Source organism: Lolium perenne, chromosome 6 (genome assembly GCF_019359855.2).
Source record: "Lolium perenne isolate Kyuss_39 chromosome 6, Kyuss_2.0, whole genome shotgun sequence".
In the NCBI taxonomy this organism is placed as follows: Eukaryota; Viridiplantae; Streptophyta; class Magnoliopsida; order Poales; family Poaceae; genus Lolium; species Lolium perenne.
Genome location: NC_067249.2, coordinates 267,342,369 through 267,364,273, shown reverse-complemented (window position 1 = coordinate 267,364,273; position 21,905 = coordinate 267,342,369). Strand labels below are relative to the sequence as shown.

Here is a 21,905-nt window from a genome sequence, read left to right as displayed (position 1 = left end):
CCTAGGCAAGGACCCAGTTCCTTCCTCTTGTCGCGTGGAACCGTACAGCTCCACCAATCCACTCCCCGAGGTATTTTGTCTTCCCGAGTTTTTATCCTGTTTCGCACTTTCTCTGCATCTCATTGTATTGTCATCTCTTTAATTTTCCTTTTGTCGCTATTTTTACAGAACCATCCTACTATGACTTCCCTTCCTCCTCTTCCTGAGGGTGGAGAAGTCGAAGAACAGGCCATCGTTGCCGAAGATACTCAAGGTTCTTCTGTTCCTAAAAGTGAAGTCGCGGGTTCTCACAAATCTGCGGCTTCTCGTGACAAAGAAATTGAGTCTGAAGCCAGTGAATCGACGCAATCCCTTCCTCCTGCTGTTTCTCCAAGGAACAAAAGGAAAAGGAATGATGCCGAGGATTCTGGCACCTCTAAGGCTGAAGAAGTTGTTCCTTCTCATCCGAAGGCAGCTTATGATCCTTATGTTGAATCCCTCGTCAGCTCGTAAGTCGTCTTTATTTCTCCCTATTTTTGTACTCGAAATATTTATCTTGTCTTGCTTTTTATGCTGCCGATTTTTTGGTCAACAGTGATGAGGAAGAAGAAGTACCAACTACTGACGTGGCTCCTCGGACAAGCACGTCGCGTACTGTACTTGCCTCAGACACGCTAGTTGAAGGGGAAGAAACGTCGCCTCCTCAACAAAACGTCGTCACCACTACTCCACCGTCAAGCCCCCTTGCTCCTTCACCAAAAAGGACAAGGGTGGAAAAGATTATTGAACCTGCCCCTCAGTTGGGCAGTTCGTCGACTCTGCTCCTAGATGATGTAAGCTTGTCGACATCTATATTTTTTTTTTTTTGTTTTTCCACACCTTTTCTCTTTTTCATGCCGATGTTTCTCTTGCTGTGTTCACGTTGAACAGCCTATGATCAAGGATCTTCTCCGCATCGGTTCCCAATTTATTGGGTACCGTGAATATGCTAATAGAGCCGAAGGTAACGACTTTGATACTTGCTGTTTGTCCTTGATTTTTTATTCCTATTGCTTGTCGCGATTTTTGATCTTTCTTCTCTCTCTTTTCCGTATCTCGACAGAGAAACTTGCAGAGGCCAACGAACGCGCCGACGCACTTGCTCGAAAACTTGAGCAAAGTGAGGCGGCCCGCAAGAAAGCCGACCTCGCTGCTAGCAAAGCCAAGGCCGAAGCTGATGAAGCCAAGGCGAAAGCTGCTGGTGTCGAGGAATTGCAGAAAAAACTTGAGGATGCTACAGCTACCTTAGATGAGCACAAAGCTGCGCAAGCTTCTCGTGAAGAAGGAATCCTCAAGCGCCTGAAAACTCAGAGTCGCCGCACTTTCAGTAAGTTTGCTGATCCCTTCTATTTTTATGAGAATCGTTGTTTCTTGTCTTTTCACTAATGCTTTGTTTCCTTGACAGCCCAAACAAACCAGGATTTTGATCTGACGAATCCTGTCAATGACCCTGTCCTTGACGCACTTTCCTATCTGGAGCTTCATGGGTCCGAGATTCGTGAAGGTGTGTCGAATGCTAGCGCCGTGTTGTCGGCATTGTTCCCCTACTTCTTCCCGAAGAAAGAGGAGCCTGCGACTTTCCTCAACCTTGCCAAGATGTTCAATACACCGGAAGACCTTGGACTGAAGATGCGCCAAGAAAATATGAAGGTTGCCGTTGAGAACAACATCGCCGCTATTGGTTGCCGATGCAATGGCAGGACTATTGACTGGATGAAAGTTGGCGACACCGAGCAAATAGAGCAGTCAAGGTGGAAGTCGCTGATTAAGGCGGCCAAGCCCAACACAAAGAAGATCTTGGCCTATCTCGGGATTAAGCCATCGTCGACTCCTAGCTCGTCAAGGCCGGAGGTCTAGTTGCATGCCTCTGTTTTTCTTTCTGTTTCTTTTGCTCTTGTCGCCAAAGTAATCATTTGGCGACACGTATTTCCTTAGCTCCACTGTAATGCCCTTGTAATTATTCTGAGAGATTAATGAAAAACTATCTTTGCTTGTCGTTTGATGTTGTCCTGTTTAAATTTCAGTTGACATTTGATAACTATACTCCAACTTCCGCTCCTTCCAATGTTTCGCCTTCTTCTTCTCGCGCGAGGAGAGCTTTTGCTGATACTGCACCTGTCGACGATACCTTGTCGCAAGAACTGGACGAACTTCGACAACAACTTCAGTATGCGAAGAAGCAAACACTTATGATGATGGAGCAATCTCGTAAGTCATCTGAAGCCGAAAAAGTTGCTCTCCAGCAAGCTCGCGAGGCCGTGGCTGCTAAGGAAATTGCTGCTTCCGAGGCTGAAAAGGCGACTACTCGAGAAAATTTCATGCTCGAATTAATGAATGAAGCCAGTGCAGATATGTCGGGTATGCCTGTTTCATCCTCTGATATCTTTCATCTTCATGCTATTGTCTCTTAAAGGTTTCCACTTCTTTGTTTTGATAGGTGCCTTTATTGATGCTGCTGCCGAGGAAGGGAGGGTAAATGCTAGGACAAACCTCCTTGTTAATCTTTCCCTGGACCATGGTTCTTTGTTTTGGGCTACCCCAGAGAGGACCCGCCAAATTGTCAGATTTCAAGATCGCACCTCTCAAACTCGCGACTTCCTTGATTTCTGTACCAAAACCTTGTCCATGGTTTACAACTCCATGTTTCCTCGGAACGTCCAACCAAAAACTCTTCCTGAATTGATGGAAAGGTTCAAGGATGCTCGCAGTATCCATGATTTTGTCAAAGCTCAACTAGTAGCTGGCGCCAGATTTGCTCTTATCATGCTCCAGATCTGCCACTCGAATCTTGACCTTACCCAAGTTGTCGCGAAGGTTCACCAAAAGGTAAAACGTCGGAGAGTTGGTGTTGACAGGATTAACACGAAGGTTACGCCTATAGCCGAAGAAATGATTGAGGACCTTCTTCGGATGGACGCCGACTTTTTTGCCGATGGCCATTATGCCGATTTTCTTGGTGCTGCTCCTGAAGAAAACAGGGTTACTCTTGATGACATATTGAATCAAGACTAGTTATTTTCTTCTTGTAGATATTTCTTCTTTGTAATCCATGACTATATTGTAAAGCAATCATTATATTTTTCTGTTTGTCTAGCCCCCGAGTGTTTCGGTGACTCTTTACTGTATTTGTATATTTGCGAGGTTTTGAACCAAGGCATTTATATATTTATGGGGAATATGAGCCCCCGAGCTTTTTATTGAGTACTATTTTGTATTTTTATTGACTCACGAGGTATTTGAATACCAAGGCAAGGCTTTTCTGTTGTCGATGAACTATATTGAAATTCGTCGGAGCAAAGACTTTGATCATGTCGATAAAGAAGAAAAGTTATATTGTCACTATCTTTATTATATTGCAGCACCGCGAGCCCGCCTCATTAAAAACCTTCTCCGGCCCCACTCGGTGCCCCGAAAAAGGAAAAGAGTGCGTCTGAAAACTCGCGGGCGTTTCAGTACATTGAAGTTTTACAAGGACTATATTTCGACTCTAAGCGTAGAAACGCCTAAGTTGCGCCACGTTCCAGGGGTTTGGCTCCTCTACCCCTGTCTTCTTGTCCTTTATCCTGTATGCTCCTCCTCCGATTACTTCCGTAACAATGTAAGGGCCAAGCCATGGTGACTCGAGTTTTTCATGAATTTTGCGTGAGCCGAAGAACTAGGTCTCCCACCTGAAAAGATCTTGGCCGCAAACGTCGACTGTGGTAATTCTTCAAGTCCTGTTGATATTTGGTTACCCGAGATAATACTTCATCTCGAGCTTCATCAAGTGCGTCGACGTCGTCTTCTAGCGCTCTTCTCGACGTTTCTTCATCATATTCAGCGACACGTGGAGAGTTGTGCTCTATCTCGATTGGTAGTACTGCCTCTGCTCCGTGAACCAGGAAAAACGGAGTTTCCTGCGTTGCTGTGTTTGGTGTTGTTCGGATGCTCCACAACACGCTTGGTAGTTCTTCTGGCCAGGTATGTCGAGCTTTTTCCAGTGGTCCTAACAAGCGCTTCTTGATGCCATTGCAGATGATGCCATTGGCTTTCTCGACTTGCCCATTGGTTTGAGGATGTGCAACTGACGCAAAGTTCAGCTTGATACCCACCTCTTCGCAATAATCTTTGAATTCATGGGATGTGAAGTTACTGCCGTTGTCTGTGACGATGCTGTGGGGCACTCCAAATCTGAAGACGAGGTCTTTTACGAATTTTACTGCGGATGCTCCATCTGGTGAATTTATCGGCTTCGCTTCTATCCACTTTGTAAACTTATCGACAGCTACTAGCATGTACTCCTTTCCTCCTGGCCAGGATTTGTGTAACTTACCCACCATATCAAGTCCCCATTGAGCAAAGGGCCATGACAATGGTATTGGTGCTAGCTCTGCTGCTGGAGAGTGAGGTTTTGCGGCAAACCTTTGACACGCGTCGCAAGTTCTTACTATGTCCTTGGCGTCCTCGATTGCTGTCAACCAGTAGAATCCTGCCCGAAAAACCTTGGCTGCGATAGCTCGACTACTTGCGTGGTGGCCACATATTCCTTCGTGTACATCCTTCAGAATTATTCTTCCTTCTTCGGGTGTGACGCACCTTTGCAAGACGCCTGAAATACTTCGCTTATACAATTCTTCCTTGACCACCGTGAAAGCTTTGGAGCGTCGAATTACTCGCCTTGCCTCAACTGGATCGTCGGGTATTTCTTTCCTTAGGATGTATGATATGTACGGCTGCATCCACGGTATCTGTATCACCATGACCATGTCCTGATCTTCTTCTTCGTCCTCTTGCTTTTCCTTGGTAGCCCCCGAGGGTTTCTTCTCCTTCTTTTTTGATTTTGTCGATTTAGTGGATCTCTCTGTTATCTCTTCCCAGAATACACCTGGCGGCACTGCAAGGCATTGCGATCCGATGTTTGCAAGAACGTTGGCTTCGTCGTTGCTCAATCTACTAATATGATTTACTTCGCATCCATCGAACAACTTCTCGAGCTCGTTGTACACCTCCTTATATGCCATTATGCTATCATTGACTGCGTCACACTGGTTCATAACTTGCTGTGCCACCAACTGTGAGTCGCCAAAGATTTTTAGTCGAGTTGCACCGCAGGCTTTCGCCATCTTCATCCCGTGTATGAGAGCCTCATATTCTGCTTCATTGTTAGATGCGTTAGGGAACGTCATCCGAAGGATGTACTTCAACTTGTCGCCTTCAGGTGATATGAGTACTACTCCTGCGCCAGCCCCTTCTAGTCTCTTGGACCCATCAAAGTTCATGGTCCAGGTTCTCGATAAGTCTGGGGGTCCTGTGTTTTGCAACTCCATCCACTCTGCGATGAAATCCGGCAGGACTTGCGACTTGATTGCTTTTCTTTTTTCATACGTGATGTCCCGAGGGGAAAGTTCTATTCCCCAAAGGGAGACACGACCCGTAGCTTCTGGGTTGTTCAATATATTTGACAAAGGAGCTTCATTGACCACTACGATCGGATGTGCCGAAAAATAGTGGCGCAATTTTCGTGCTATCGTGAACACTCCATATGCTATCTTTTGGTACTGAGGATACCTTTGTTTTGAGGGCGATAAAACTTCGCTAACGAAGTATACTGGCCTCTGCACGCCGTGGAGTTTTCCTTCTTCTTCCCTTTCGACAACTAACACCGTGCTCACCACTTGGGGTGTGGCTGCGATATACAGCAGGAGAGGTTCCCTTTCTTTTGGTGCCACCAAAATTGGTGGTGTCGAAATTGTGCGCTTCAAATCCTCGAAAGCTCTGTCGGCTTCTTCGTTCCACTGGAATTTATCTCCTTGTTTTATCAAAGCGTAGAACGGCAGCGCTTTTTCTCCCAACCTCGCGACGAATCTGCTCAAAGCAGCAACTCGCTTGATTAGCTGTTGTATTTCTTTCAACTTTGTTGGCTTCCTCATTGTTACGATAGCTTGTATTTTATCGGGATTTGCTTCAATCCCTCTTGCTGAGACTAGGAACCCCAGAAGTTCTCCTGCTGGGACGCCGAAAGAACACTTCGTCGGGTTCAGTTTGAGGCAAAACTTATCAAGGTTGTCGAAGGTTTCCTTGAGATCCTCGATCAGCGTTGCCCCCTTTTTTGATGTTATGACGACATCATCAATGTATACTTGCACGTTCTTCCCAATCTGTGTCGCCAAACACTTCTGCATCATCCTCTGATATGTTGCTCCCGCATTTTTTAGACCAAAGGGCATTGTTCTGTAGCAAAACACGCCGTAAGGTGTAATAAACGCAGTCTTTACTTCGTCTTCTTCTTTCAATCTGATCTGGTTGTAACCAGAGTATGCATCCAGGAAGGAAAGACGTTCACATCTAGCCGTGGAGTCGATAATTTGATCGATCCTTGGGAGGGGAAAGTGATCCTTTGGACAATGTTTATTGAGGCACGTAAAGTCGACGCACATGCGAAGGACCTTAGTGTTTTTCTTCGGCACCAGCACAGGATTTGCTACCCATGTGGCTTCTGTGAATATCTCTTTGATAAAACCAGCTTCTTGTAGTCGATTGATTTTCTGACAGCATGGCTTTGCGGTTTGGTTCCGAAAAACGCCGCAAAGGTTGTTTGATTGGTCTCGCTAGTGGATCCAAGTTTAGGTGGTGCTCGGCAAGTTCCCTGGGTACTCCTGGCATGTCAGCTGGACACCATGCGAAGATTTTCCAGTGCTCACGGAGGAACTCGACGAGCGCGCTTTCCTATGCGATATCCATGTCGTTTGCGATAGATGTCGTCTTTTTTGGGTCTGTCGGGTGAATCTGCACCTCTTTTGAATTTTTCTCGGTACTGAAAGTTGATTCTTTGTTTGGCCTTCCAACGTCTGGCAGTACGTCGTAATCAGTCATGCTTTTTGACGCCAAGTACTCAGCTTGCATCCCGAAAGTTTCTGACAACCGGTGGAAATCCTTGTCGCACTTATCGGCTAAGGCAAAGCTTCCTTTGACTGTGATTGGTCCCTTTGGTCCAGGCATCCTCCACAACAAGTATGTATAATGTGGCACCGCCATAAATCTAGCATATGCTGGTCGTCCCAACAAAGCGTGATATTGCGACGGAAAATCCACGACTTCAAACTCGAGCCTCTCGATTCTATAATTTTCTCGGGTCCCAAACTGAACGTCGAGATTGATCTTTCCCAATGGATAACTTGGTTTCTCCGGTGTGATGCCGTGGAACCTTGTGTCTGTTGGTTTCAAGTTTGCTAAGGATATGTTCATCTTCCTCAATGTATCTGCATACATAAGGTTCAAGCTGCTGCCGCCGTCTATGAACACTCGAGAGACATCAAATCCCGCGATAACTGCTGGCAAAATAAGTGCTGACTGCCCTGGTCGAGGAACTTGCTGCGGATGATCTGCTATTGTGAAGCCGATATCTTGTCCTGACCAATTAAGGTACTCAACTGTTGGTGGAGGCATTTTCTCTGCCATAAACACCTGTCGTGAGATTACTTTCTGAGCTCTATTGGACGGCCTTCCCTTCTGAATCATCGACACTGCTCCATTGGAGTTAGGATCAACATAAGGTGGTGGTGCAGGTGCTGCCGCTATTCTGAGCTGATGCCGATTGTCGTCTGTAATCGCGGGAGGAGGCGGCAAGTGAATCTCGCTTCTGGGTTCTCGAGGATTTCTCTGCGCTGCCCGTGCATTAGCGTTCTCTGCATATCGCAACATTGCTTGAAAATTTCGACAGTCTTTCTGCAAGTGCCCTGACTGTCTTTTACCGTTGCTGTCGAGGAAAAAATGCATCTGGCACGGTCCATTCATCATCTCTTCAGGGGACACGAAAGGTCTTGGGAACCTAGGCCCGCTACTTTGCCTGTTGCGTGAATCATCCCTGTTATCACCTCGCTGTTCATTGCCTCTCTGGTAATCATCTCTGTTGCTTCCTCCTGTATTTGTCCGAAAACCTGCCGAAATTTGTCCTGGAGCGTCATAGTTCTGGTACGACCGAGGAAATCGTCGCCTCGGTTGATAGTTTCGACCACGGTCCTCCTCTGGCGACCTGTGCCGTTTGTTATGGACGGCGTCTTCTCCATCTGCCCATTTATTTGCTATCTCCATTAACGCGGATACTGTCTTTGGATTGGTCCGTCCCAAGTCCTCGACAAAATCTCCACGCCTGACTCCTGCGACAAACGCATCTATTGCTCTCTCGTCAGATATATTTTCTGCCGAGTTTTTGATGATATTCCACCTCTGGATGTACTTTCTCATTGGCTCATCTGGCTTTTGTCGACACGCTCTCAACTCCTCTAACGACGCGGGTTTTTTGCACGTGGATCTGAAGTTCTTGACGAACACATCCTCGAAACTTTCCCAAATTGTCGATGGATCCTGGAGCGAGTTTCTTTATCCAAGATCGTGCAGCTCCACTCAAATGCACCTGGATGCTTTGCATGGCTGTTGCCCTAGTTCCTCCTGTCAGCTTCACCGTCTCCAGATAGTCGACTAGCCAATCCTCTGGATCTTGAAGGCCGTCGAACTTTTTGAAATTATCGGGTAACTTGAATCCTGAGGGGACTCGAGTTTTCCGGACTCTCCTTGTAAAGCATGGCAAGCCACACATATCTTCGTCGGTCAGCTCCGGAGATTGCCGATGATCCCTTCTGCTCTGCCGCGCTCTGTCGACTCTTGCTTGTGCTGCTGTGTCTCTTGCTCCACTTGGCCCTTCAGGTGCTGCCGCTGTTGCTGCTGCAGGTCGTGGACTATTTTGCCTTGCCGCTCCTTCGGGAGGCGTTGATACAAACGCTGTCCCCATAGCTCCAACTCCTGCTACCGCCATATTGTACAGTGTTTCCCTTGGATCACCTGGAGGTGGTTTAGATGCAAGGATAAAAGCATGTGTCGCCATATACCCAGCCTCTGGTGTCTTAGGGATGATGTTTCCTCTTGTATCTATCGACATAAAAGACATGTCGAGGTTTTGGACCAAGTGCTCTCTTTCTGCTTCGGGTATGTGTTGCAGCCTTGATCTTGCTCTGTTCCGCGCCTCTCTGTGGCTATCACCCGTAGTTCTAGATTGTCGACTTAAATCTGCCCTTCTCCTGCTGGATGCAGAAGCTGCCTCCTTTCTCCTGTTCAACTCAGCTGTCTGTTTTTCCAATTCCCTGGCAGCTCGTGCGAGCCTATATTGATATGCTTGCAATTCCTCTGGTGTGGCTGTGGTAGCCATTGGTTCTGTGCCGTTCATAGCTCTCGCAGCTCTGTCCCACGCTGCTTGTGAAAGTTGAACTCTATCTCGCGGCTCTGGCCCGACGTATTTGTTGCCCAGGCCTTGTCGCAGATTGGAGGGATCGACGTATGGATTTCCCAGACTGTCGAAAGCCTCAGATGTCTCCTCTTGATCTTCAATGGCGCAAATCTGATGATACTTTATACTCAGATCTACGCTGGGTTTGGTGACATCATCGTTGAGATTGATGAAGACCTTGCCCACTGTCAGAGATTTGTCGATGAAGTCGTAACTGTCGACATCGCTTGAGCCATCGCTTATATATGAGTCCGCAGATGACTCAAACGACATGTCGTTGAAGATCTTGGCGAGTTTCTCTCTTGCTCTGGTGCTGTCGTAGCGTGTCGCCGAGGTTTCTTCTTCTCCTGACTCGATAGACGATGCATAGCTTGAAAAATCGGAATCGACCACCGACGATCCCGATGAAATCGGAATCTCGACACGATACGATCCTTCCTTCTCGACGCGAAAGTGAAACCTTCCGAACGTCATCTCCATGGGCTCCGCCAGATACGCATATGCATCCAAACGGGAGGGTGGGTGAGGAACAAAATCGACAAGACCAGCAGCGATCTGTTTACCTCGATCCATTGTGTTGCTTGCGGTTGACGATGTCGAAGATCTTGAGCGTGCCATCGAGATCAGCTCCTTACGCCTCTAGTTCCCACAGACGGCGCCAATTGACAAGGTGTCAACTTGTCAATGCCTATGGATTGTAGGCTAGGGTTTAGTTGGAAGTAGAGGGTAAGTAGATCTCGAAGGTTTCAGCCGAAAAGTACTCGACGATTATGAAAACTAGGGTTTGCAGACAATGATTCGATTGATTCTTCGTCCCTCGACTCCCCCTTTATATAGGAGGTGGAGCCGAGGGATTCGTGCTATACAAGTTTACAGAGTCCGGGACGGTTTCTAACTCATCCCGCCAGATTACAAATAACACTTCCTATTACAACTCTATCTTTTCCTTAAATACATCTTGGGCTCTCGAATCTTCTTATTCTTCGGGTAGTGGGCCTTCAGTAAACCCCGGGTACTATATTCGGCAGGCCCATTTGGGATGCCTATGTCACTGGGTGATGTCGCCTCCTCCCTTCAATCTGTAATGAACAACCTCTATACATGGAAAAGAGAACACTTTAAATGGGTGCCTAAAGAAATGGAGAAGAAACGTGCACTCCTAGCGTCGCTTCAGGATGCCACGGATACTGAAAGTATGATTGCTCGCGAAGGTTTGGAGAGGGAGATGGATGAATTATTATACAGAGAAGAAATTATGTGGATGCAACGGTCGCGTGTTGCCTGGTTGCGTGAAGGGGATAGAAATACCAAATTCTTTCATCGGAGAGCCTCATGGAGGAAAACGAAGAACCAGATCCGGAAGCTAAAACGTCCAGATGGTTCTTGGACGTGTGATGCCAGGGAGATGGAGGGTTTAGCTACAGACTTCTTCCAAAACCTGTATACCAGAGATGAGTCCATCAATCCGCACATTATTACTGATATGCTCCAGCCGTGTGTTGATGAAGGGATGAATGAGAACCTGTGTGCCCCTTTCTCGGAAAAAGAAATTAGTGACGCTTTGTTTCAGATAGGCCCCCTGAAGGCACCGGGGCCGGACGGTTTTCCTGCTCGGTTTCTGCAAAGGAATTGGGGTTTGCTAAAATCAGAGGTTGTGCTGGCGGTCCAACGTTTCTTTGAAGATGGACTTATGCCCGATGAGGTTAACGACACAACTATTGTGCTAATACCAAAAAAGAATGACCCGGGAGAGTTAAAGGATTTCAGACCAATCAGTTTGTGCAATGTCATTTTTAAGGTGGTCTCTAAGTGCTTGGTGAACCGGCTGCGGCCTCTTCTACAGGATATTATCGCCCCCATGCAAAGTGCTTTTATCCCGGGGCGCCTCATCACCGATAATGCTCTAATTGCGTTTGAGTGCATTCATGCTATTCAAACAGGGTCAGCGGCTCGCAGGAAGTTTTGTGCGTATAAATTGGATATGGCCAAAGCGTATGATCGCGTGGACTGGCGGTTTCTCGAGGGAGTTTTAGCGAAGTTGGGCTTTCATAGTAAATGGGTGCGGTGGGTGATGGCGTGTGTCACCACCGTTCGCTACTCAATTCGCTTTAACGGACATATGTTGGACTCCTTCTCCCCCTCCCGTGGTATCCGCCAAGGTGATCCCCTTTCTCCGTACCTCTTCCTTTTTGTTGCTGATGGTTTATCTAGCCTTATCAGACAGGAGATCCAATCTAGGTCTTTGCATGAGCTTCATATATGTCGGCGTGCCCCTGGTATATCACACGTCCTCTTTGCGGATGACAGTCTGTTGTTCTTTGAAGCTACTTCTCACCAAGCATTAGTTGTCAAATCAATTCTTGATCGCTATGAGAAGAGTACAGGGCAGCTTGTTAGCCTTGGCAAATGCTCCATCATGTATGGGGATCAGTGCGACATAGAAACACAAGCTCAGATTAAGGAGATTCTTAAATATGAAACAGAATGTTTTGAAGAAAAATATTTAGGCCTGCCTGTGCCTGAAGGCCGAATGAAGAAAGGAAAATTCAAATCCACTAAAGGAAAGTTCTCAAAACATGCTAGTGATTGGAGTGAGAAGTATATGTCCTCGGGAGCTAAGGAAGTCCTCATAAAAGCGATTCTGCAATCCATATCCACTTATGCTATGGGGGTCTTTAAGTTCCCCTTGGGGCTCATTGACGATCTGCAGCATATTATTCGGAATTTCTGGTGGGGTGATGAGGAAAACCGACGCCGTATGCATTGGCTCTCATGGGATAAAATGACAAGACCCAAGTCTCAAGGAGGAATGGGTTTCCGTGACCTCAGAATCTTCAACCAGGCTCTGCTTGCTCGCCAAGCTTGGAGGCTAATCAAATTCCCTGACAGTTTATGTGCCCAGTTACTCAAGTCTCGGTACTATCCGTCTGGTGATCTCCTGGACACCGCTTTTATCCAAAACCAATCCCAAACTTGGCAAGGTGTGCTTCATGGGTTGGAGCTTCTCAAGGTAGGCATTGTATGTCGCATTGGGGATGGCTCCAAAGTAAAAAATTTCAGAGATAATTGGCTACCTAGGCCGGATGCCCCAAAAGTGGAAGGGCGACGGGGAAACTCTCGTAAACGATGGGTCTCAGAACTTATTTCTCATAACGCTCGGCTCTGGGACGAGGAGGTGGTACGGGCCTGTTGCCACCCGCGGGATGCAGCATGTATTCTTAGCATAAAATTGCCTGCTCGAGCTACTGACGATGTCATCGCATGGAGCGGCGAGAGTAATGGCCAATTCAGCGTCCGGTCGGCATACCGCCTTGGGAGACGGAATATCCAGGAGGTGGACTATGGGCAATCTAGTGCAGAACCCACTGGAGATCGTCGCATTTGGGACACGATTTGGAAGACGGATGTGCCACAAAAAGTCCGTATTTTCGCGTGGAGGGCTGCTGCGAACTCTCTAGCTGTGAAAGACAATTTACACAGACGTATTCATAAAATTGATCCTGTTTGCTCCATATGTGGGATAGAGGACGAGGACACCCACCATGCTTTGATCCGGTGCACAATGGCAAAGGCGTTGCGGGAGGAGATGCGTTCGGTCTGGTCTCTGCCATCTGATGATGTTTTTAATGTGTCTGGAAAGGAGTGGCTTCTTCACGTCCTCCACCAGCTAAAACCGGACATGCGATCACGAGTCCTCTTCCTATTATGGAGGGTGTGGCATCATCGCAACAACGTCGTTCATGGAGATGGCAAAGCTACTATTACGGCCTCGGTGAATTTTCTTGCAAACTACCTGACTTCTTTTACAGCTGCTGCAAACACCCATGCAGACTCGACGTCATCTTGGTGTGCTCCGGCTGAGGGTATGCTAAAAGCAAACGTGGATGCCGGCTGGAGCTCTCATTCAAAAGAGGCAGGTTTGGGAATCATTGTTCGTGACCATGAGGGCTCTGTTATAATTTCAGAGTGGAAATTTATTCCCAACTGCGGCAGTGCTGAGGAAGCGGAAATCCAAGCTTGCTTAGAAGGACTAAAGTGCCTTATCTCCTTGAAGCGTTGGCCGGCAGTTCTTGAGTCGGATTGTCTGAGAGCGGTCCAGGCCCTGTGTGAAGGAGATACTGATCTTTCAAGGAGCTGGGCCTTAATCCTTGAAGGTAGAGAGTTGCTGAAAATTTATAGGGATATTTCTGTAACTAAAGTAGATCGTCTATGTAATAGCCCTGCTCATGTGTTAGCTCAATTAGCTAAGTCAGGCCACAGTGGGTCGGCTTGCAATTCATATCCAGAGTGTATTAGGGATTTGATTGCAAGCGATTGTAAGAACACTATGTAATCCTTCAGGCAGCAGGTTTCTTACGCACTCTTTTCCTTACCAGGGTACCGAAGGGGACTGGAAGGTTTTTAATGAGGCGGCCTGCTGCTTAATATATGTGATCTTACTTCAAAAAAAAGAATGCACTGAGCAAGCAGACTAGATCTGGCAGCAAGTCAACTATCTTGCTAGAAGAAGCTCAACTTGCAGTTGTGCAGACTACAAAACGGTACCCAAATCATGTATGGCTCCTATGAGCTAAACCAAACGTCGATAAAATGTTCACTATCAGATTGTCTGGCATCTTACATTTGAATTAGCTTGTCCATATCAACCATAAGTCTAACCTGAAAGCTTCACTTTTAGCTGAAATATATAACTCGAAAGAAATCAACATATCTTAAGAGTTCGGAAGAGACAGCCTAACCAAAAAACAGAGCATGTAAGACGTAATCAAAGAACAAGGGCTACTGCAATTAGGTCAGCGATGGAATTTCATCCAATAGTATAATACAACTGGCCTATAGGCATCTAGCATTTCAACAATCCTCAAAGCGTTATTGAGAATATGAGAGGAACCAAGGAAGGGATATTCATTTCGGCTCACGGGTGCATATGAACCCACTATGTAAAAATGCATTTTAAAATATTAAAAAATCTGAAATAAAATTGTGCATGTACATCTAGATATTCTATGTTTGCACATAAGTTTTCAGAAAAAAACAATATTTTTTGTGTCCCATGTAAAAAAGATAAATTTTAATGTTTAAAACATGACTATTCACAGACATTTTTATCATTTTTATATAGACCATATAAAATGTTCATTTTCCCCAAAAACTTGTGTGTGAATATAGGATGTCCATATGTACATGCAAAATTTTATCTTCGAACGTGGGCTGCGCCCCACGACCTTTCTGAACCGCACTATATAAGCGTGGACGCGAACTCTAGCTTGTACGAGATACCATATGCGACCGCCTCTTTCCAGTACATTGTGCCGCTGCTTCATCTTCCTCATCCCGTCCTTCGGCGTGCACCGAGCGGTAGGACGGTAGGCCTCTGGAACCCTGCCTCTCGTAGATCTGTACGGGTGAGGAGCAATCAGATTTTTGGGTAGCACTTACGCGTGACTACTGGCAATAAGACGTCGTCCGACGATGAGTTCGCGAACGACAACTTCTTCCTAGACATCGACAACCTCTTCGGCAACCTTAACATGGGTGACTACAACAAGGATTAGGGCTGTTGTTGCACTCTCTATCTGGTTTAGGCTTCAGATTTACTGTGACTTTTTTCTTTCGAGATGGAGATTTAACTTTACCTTTTTATCTAATTATATTATGTTTCCACTATTAGTAATCAATTATTTTTATTGTTTCCACTCTGAGTAGTAATCTGTTACTACCTTTGATTTGATGAATAAGACGCACATATATTCTAAGACGAACTTTGACTGAAAAAATGAGCAACAAAATTCTAATTATATTATACGTAGTTAGTATCGTTGGTTTCGTATCTAAAAACACTTTCAAATGATGTTAATTTTGTACCAATTTTTTGATATATTTAAAATATTTTTTGGTCAAAGAAAAAGCACACGAAAAAGAGAATGCCTTATCATTAAAATGGAAGGAGTATTACTGTATTATCGACTTAAAGCTCGTATTTTATTTGTTATTTAGCGGTACTATTTGTAAACTCCTATAGTCATCATTTTTCGCGAAAACGCAAAAGACTTGCGTTTCGATGCATTGATAGATAGAAACTCCTATAATCATCATAATATGACTATCTTTTAGTAGTGGAAGTGCCTGCTGAAATGTTTATCACCAACACACGTCTCTTGTCAATGTTAGCTTGAAACATTAAGCACATTCGCCTGGTTAGGGGTGTGCAAAATTGGGTTGAGTTGAAACTGTAAAAACCAGTTTTTTTTTTTCTAGCTTTTGCAATCATTGAAAGAGATTGAACGAGACAGCATGCTGCAAGTTCCCTCGGTTTCAACTCAAACTTGCTTTGAATACCCCTAATGGCCTAATCCTCGCCAAGCAGTACTAAATAAATAAGGGCTCCTTTGATTCAAAGGATTTGCATAGGAATTGTGTAGGATTTGGTTCCTACGGGAAAAATCCCTATACATGTTGTTTGATTCATAGGAACATATCCTATAGGAAAAATTCCTATAAAAATCTTTGGTGTAATTCCTATAGGAAAAAAGCATTAGCTCATACCTCATGGAAAAATTCCTTTGCTACAATCAAACAAACTTCATCTTCCTATATGTTTCAAGTAGACATGCCATTCCAATCTTATACATTTCCTATTCCTATGTTTTTCCTATCCTTTAAATCAAAGGAGCCCTAAGCAGCTTCAGGAAACAAGTTCCCAGGATAAAATGCAACAACCTTCTTGAGATACAATATGCATGCCACTTCCTGACTGAGATTGAATAAGACTAACTTTGTTGCCAAAATGTTCAGTCGACAATATGTATGTGAAGATACGATAACTTAACATAACACATTTCTCATCCAACAGAAGCAAAACTTCATTATTTATTTTCTTATAAGGAGAAGTGAAGCCTTAAAAGCTGATGCGTATGCATGCTCAAACTGGTCCTAACCGAGTTCTTCTCCATTGTTGACCGCGGGTATTTGTTACTTTGCCGGCTGATGTACCCACACCTCACCTTGCACGCTGGCTTCTCATGCAGGTATATGTCTTTCAGATTGACTGCTGCTTTAATGACAGCTGTTGCATAATTCAAAAATTTGTCTTTGGATTGAAACCCGAAGATCCTAAGCACAGCGAGATTACAATGCTTGAAATCATATGCTTCCCATTTTGCACCGACATCCTTCCTCTCCTCGCTATACCCAAACTTCTCCCTCTCATCTTTGTCCCACACCCCCAAACAATCGCAAACCTGCAATGCTTCTCATCAGGCAAACATTCAGATTCAACGGTATACAAGAAGAATTTTATTTAACTATCTAGCATTTTAATGCAAAGCTGGAATTTTGAGACAGTACTAAATCTAATATTAACATGTAGAAGGATTTTTTTTGGAGAAAAGGTCAAAAGACTTCACCCGGATGCATAGCTCCTCAAGGGAAGGTGCACCATGCAGAACAAACATCGTCCAAGTCAGATCACATTCTTTTGAAATGGCAGCCAAATTCATAAGCCTTAGTTTGCTGAACACCTGCGACAATTCTCTCGGATCTTCAGGTGTAACCCAAATCTGTAGAAGGTAAGAGAGAACGCAAAATATGTTAACCAGACTGAAGATAGGAACCACAACCAGGCAAAGCTACATGCATCATCAGGGAAACCGTCACTAACCTTTTCTTTTTCAAAGCCCAGAGTCAAGTTGCTTACAGTGGCTTTGCCAAGAAATTCACTTAATTTGAGCATCTTTTGCCATGAAAGGGCTGAATTTCTGATGCTCACGGTGTGGAGCAGTGGGACATAACCACAAGACAACGGATCATGCAGAGACGTGAAAGAAGAAATAGTCAGGGTTGTGAGCTCTGGCAGCCAGTTCAGATCAACCCTCTCAAAATCACACCTGAAAATCTCAAGCTCGCGGAGTCGCTGGTGTTCCACCTCCAGCAAGGATTGAAACCCCATATCACAGTTTTCCAAGTGGAGGAACTCCAGTCGTTTGCACAATCTGAAAATTTTAGGGAAATCTGATTCGCCTAGAGTCAAATTCTCTAGCTTCAGTCGTGTGAGACAACTGAATGCGTTCGGAGAATCGTTAATAAGTGAGTTGAGCTTTTTGCCGTAAGCAAGCCTATCATCAGTGCTGCATCGTTTACCTTCCTTCTCGGTCAAGATTGTGAACTCGGCCACGCCAACCTTGTGTGTTGCTATGGTGTTGGCAGAAATCCGGCCAATTCTAATGGATTCATCTCCCAAGAAGAAATGCATGCACAGGTGGTGAATAGGGTATGCACTAGCACTTGTACTCCTGTGTTCCAGAAGGCTCTGGGTCGCTGCAAGCATGGTTGCAGTGGCCCGAGCAACATCATCATCGCTCCTATCTTGATCGCTGTCAGTGGGACCAACCATTAGAAGAATTTTGGAGAGCATATTAGGGATCTGCTTCCACCGTTTGGAGAGGATGCTGGTTCTTGTGGCATCTGCGGTATCAAGTCGCTCCACGATATTGAGCAACATGTCATCAGGCAAATTGCTGAGCCAATCAAATTGATTCCCTTCGTCTTCTTCCTGTATTTGCATACAAACGAATCAGACTTGATCTCTTACAGTATTCAGGATGATATGTTTTTCAGTATGTTCCCAGAAAAGATGCACTGTAATTTTGTTACTTTCCACCAGCAAAAACGAAATTATGCTATCTTCCACAAACAAAAAATGTTGACAACTCTTCTTTACTTGTATGGTTACTATTTTTATCTGTATATAAGAGCCCAAAATAAATAAAGAAAGATCTAGAGCTCAAGTAACTCACCAGCATGGCTAGGGGGGACCCTCGGTTCGAACTGCTGAGGTCCTTGACAGAATGTTTGCCCATAGATCTGGCGGCCCGACGCCGGCGATGAGATTTCGCCATTGCCGCAGAGGTTTTCTGATGTCTTGTAAGTTGCTGCTCTCCTGCGAAATCTGATGACTGCCCAAGCGTCCCCTGGGCAGATAAACAGCGGCTTGGGTTCAGCTTGCGATGGCAACCTGGAGACTGAAACGCAAGGTATTCGATGTAATTGTGATGTTGTACAGGAGGTACATAATTGATATATTTTTCCCAATCAAAACTTTGATTAGGGGATGTGTTCTGCACAGACAGGACATCTAGAGGAAAAGAAAGGACAAGGAACTCACCCCCTGGCTGGCTCCCGCGTCGATCTGCCGAAGCTGAAATTTGGCACTTGGATGTCTCCTCTATAAACTGATCCCTGGCTTCCGCTGAAAACTGGAGTCCTTGGTTGGCTGCAACTCGGGGATTTATAGCGGCGGTTGGCGCCAAGTCGGAGACTGAAACCGGGAAGGATTCGAACTCGTTGTAAAATCAAAACCGAAAGAGGGTTGAAGTCGGACTGCAACTGAGAGTGGAGTCATGCCGGTTGTGGACGCGCGCGTTGAATCGATGTCGCTTTCTTGCGGTCTCTGGGGACGCGGCCGCGGGTTCGTGGGCATGCCGGTCGCGGCGAGGCTGCTGTACCAGTGCGCGGGAATGCCAAGCACCGTGGGGCGTGGGCGTCGGGTGTGGCAGGGCTAGCGAGCACTTACTTGCTAGAGACGTAATGTCCTAGAACACCAGGGGTGGACCGAGGTCGCGGCCAAGGCACACGCATCTTCAGCGGCGCCCGTGATGACGCGCATGCCATGCCGTGATGACGTGCTTTGATTTGAACTCAAGAGGAAGGAAGGAAATCAGCCAGCTCGTCTTGGGCTCCTACCTTCCCCTCGCCGGCACCATGCTCTCTTCGACTCTGTCGGACCACATCCACGAGGTAACTGGCCTTGGCAACTGGCTTCACTGCGGTATACGCTTGCACTGTCGAGCCGTGTGCGATACAAATTTTGCAGGCTTAACTCCCACACCACTGCTGCTGTGATCTGAAGTTGTGAACCAGGCCCACGTTTCTGAAGAAGACGGTGTATCCAGTCTGCTTCCTTCCTTGTTATGATGTTGGAGAAGCTCTCGTGCTCAGATGTTGTCGTGGATGGACAAAGGTGCAACCAATGACATCGCCCAGGACGCGCATGGGTGTCATGAGAACACGTATCACTCTCACTGGCCGCCGTCGCGTTTGCGCCGGCTTCGGCCACGGGTTCTTGTAAGGCAGGGCATGCCGGTCGCGGCGAAGCCGTACTAGCTCGGCCGCGGGCATGCCGGTCGCCGTGAGGCTGTAAGCGGGCTGGCAGGGCTGGCGAGCGTTTGGTTGAGTCGTCGTGTCCTGGAACACGCCAGGACGGACATGCCGCACGAGGGCGTGGTAGCAGCGAAGGCGGTGTCCGTGAGCATGCCAAGCACGACTGCACGAGCGCGCCTTCTCCGCGGATGGTGGCCACACCCGTGTCGTTCTTCCTTGAAGGCAGACAGCGAGCCTGAACACGGTGGCGCCGAAGATGCCAATCATTGTTGGTGGCGAGCCTGGACGCCGGGGAGCTTAGCGGCCACCCACACGGCGCCCGGACGAGCACGACGCCGACACATGGTGAGCAGAACGTGCCCTATCGCGAAGCAGCCGACGATGTTGTCGGGCAGAGAGACGTACGTCTTGGTTGCGCAGGCCGGCGCCGGCCACGGGTTCTTGGAATCGTGGGTATGCCGTTGGCGGCGAAGCCGTACTCGGCCATGGGCATGCTGGGCGAGCATTTGATGGAGTCGTGGTGTCCATGAACGCCAGTACGGACGCTGTCGGCTGAGGGCGTGGTAGCAGCGAGCAGGGCAGGGCGGACGCTGTCGCGGCGAAGGCGATCATTGACGCGCCTGGCAGGCGAGATCCTGAACTCATCTGTTCTGACTCATCTGTTGTGAGTTGTGGCAGGTCGCAATGTTTTCTGCTTGTGGCGGATGGTGGCCACATCCCAACATCCGTGTCTCGACGCCACGTAGGGCGGCACCAGGTCGGATGGACGCGCCCGGCGAACTGATCGTCCTTCCTTGAAGACAGACAGTGAGCCTGAACACGAATGCACCAAATACGGCGTGGATGCCAATCATGTTGGTAGCGACCGTGGACGGCGGTGGCGGCTGGCCATGAGCGGCTTCACGGCGAGCGCCCAGACGTATACGTAGACGCATGCCGCGCCAGAGAGGGGCGCCCAGCGGGAGGTGACCGCCGCTGCCGGAGATGGCGACGGCGAGGGACAGCAGCACCCACGCGGCCATGTCGTTGAATGCAGAGGCGCCTTGTTGCGGCCGAGCAAGGAGGATACCAACGACGATCTCGGCGATCACCTCCGGTTGAAGGAGCGCGCGGACAAGGAAGGCAATGACGGAGCTCATGGTGTTGCCGCTCTACTGGAGCGAGAACACGGTCACAGGTCTTCTAGGACAAGATCACCGGATCTGCGCCGTTGACCAGCTGCAAGTCGCCGGTGGAGCTGAGGCTCTCAAAGCGAAAGCATTCCAGCGAACACCTTGAGTGCCATAGGGAAAATCTGTTGAAGGCACAATAGTTTCAGGAGGTTTTCACAAAAGTTGCAACCAAGGGCCGCAGTACACCGAGCCATTGGGCAAAAACACAAGGCAGCTCTTTCTCTTCAGACGTGTTATATGTACAAAACAACATCAGTGTGAAAAAGAATCAGTATCCCCTTGACTGCTATTACTGACAAAAGCTCCAAAACCACCTTCCAGATTGACCTTATCACGTTAGTCACTTTGCAGCTGATACATACATGGTTGATAAGGGCGATGCAGCTAAAGAGAATGAAAACGATTGTGATGCTGGTGAAAATGCATGAGGTGAAGCTTTGGTTGACCCAAACCCTGACCGAGTTTGTGCTAGCTGCCCAAAACCTGGCCTGCTGACCAGCTCCAGTTTGTGCAGACTGACCAAATCCAACTGCTGCCCTGCTCCAGCCTGTGCATCAAGATACGTTTATTCCTTTCTTTCCACATTCTGCTGGTAGAGAGAGAGTTCCAGCCTGGCTTCTTGGTTCTTGGGATCATGAACGACGTGGTTGACAACCATTCGATGAGCTGCTGGCTCTGGGTCGGCATGAAGCATGGAGGCACATGAGTTAGATGAAAAGTGGGCGCCCAGACCTGAGATGTCATAGGGAAAACGCTGAGCCGGTGCTGCGCAGTTTCAGGCGACAGCAACGCCCCGCAGAGAACACACCAGTCATTGGCCAGAGCGTCGGCAGTCAGGCAATGGCCCTGAACCGCAAGCCATGCGAAGATCCTGCAGCGTAGGCGCATCAATGAGCCAAATGTAGTCGATGTTGTTGGTGTGGGCGGCACCGGCAAACTGAGCAGCATAGGCGGTGGCTGGGGTGAAGTTCCCGTCAGCTGTCCACCTCCAAGTTACTGAATCTGCTATATCCGGGTGCAAGGCCACTCCCTGCAGCTTATCTAACACCAACACCCACTCGGCCAGGCGCCAGAGGCGAAAGTTCCCTCTTCAGGTGCATTGTCCATCCGTGATCATCAAGGGCCTGGGCGACGGTAAGCCTCTTCCAGGTGCATGCTTGGAACAGGGTTGGCACCAATATGCTCAGGCAACCGTCAGTCCAGAACATGAGCTGATGGCCATCCCCCAGGTGGAAACTGACCGATGCCGCGAACAGGTCCTTGACCTTGTTGTCGATGGGGATGGGGAAGCCATGCCA

At 47.4% G+C, this 21,905-nt stretch overlaps 1 protein-coding gene across 1 annotated transcript; it reads right to left on the bottom strand.

The window, feature by feature from the left end:
• Positions 1 to 16,122: 16,122 nt before the first annotated feature.
• Positions 16,123 to 18,809, bottom strand: LOC127305551 (F-box/FBD/LRR-repeat protein At5g56420-like). Its single transcript, XM_051336022.2, has 5 exons — positions 18,441 to 18,809; positions 18,073 to 18,297; positions 16,938 to 17,828; positions 16,684 to 16,836; positions 16,123 to 16,518 (listed from the first exon to the last, which is right to left on the bottom strand). Exons 2-5 carry the CDS (start codon positions 18,172 to 18,174, stop codon positions 16,156 to 16,158), a joined length of 1,509 nt encoding a protein of 502 aa, XP_051191982.1. The 5' UTR covers positions 18,175 to 18,297; positions 18,441 to 18,809; the 3' UTR covers positions 16,123 to 16,155.
• Between the last annotated feature and the right edge of the window lie 3,096 nt (positions 18,810 to 21,905).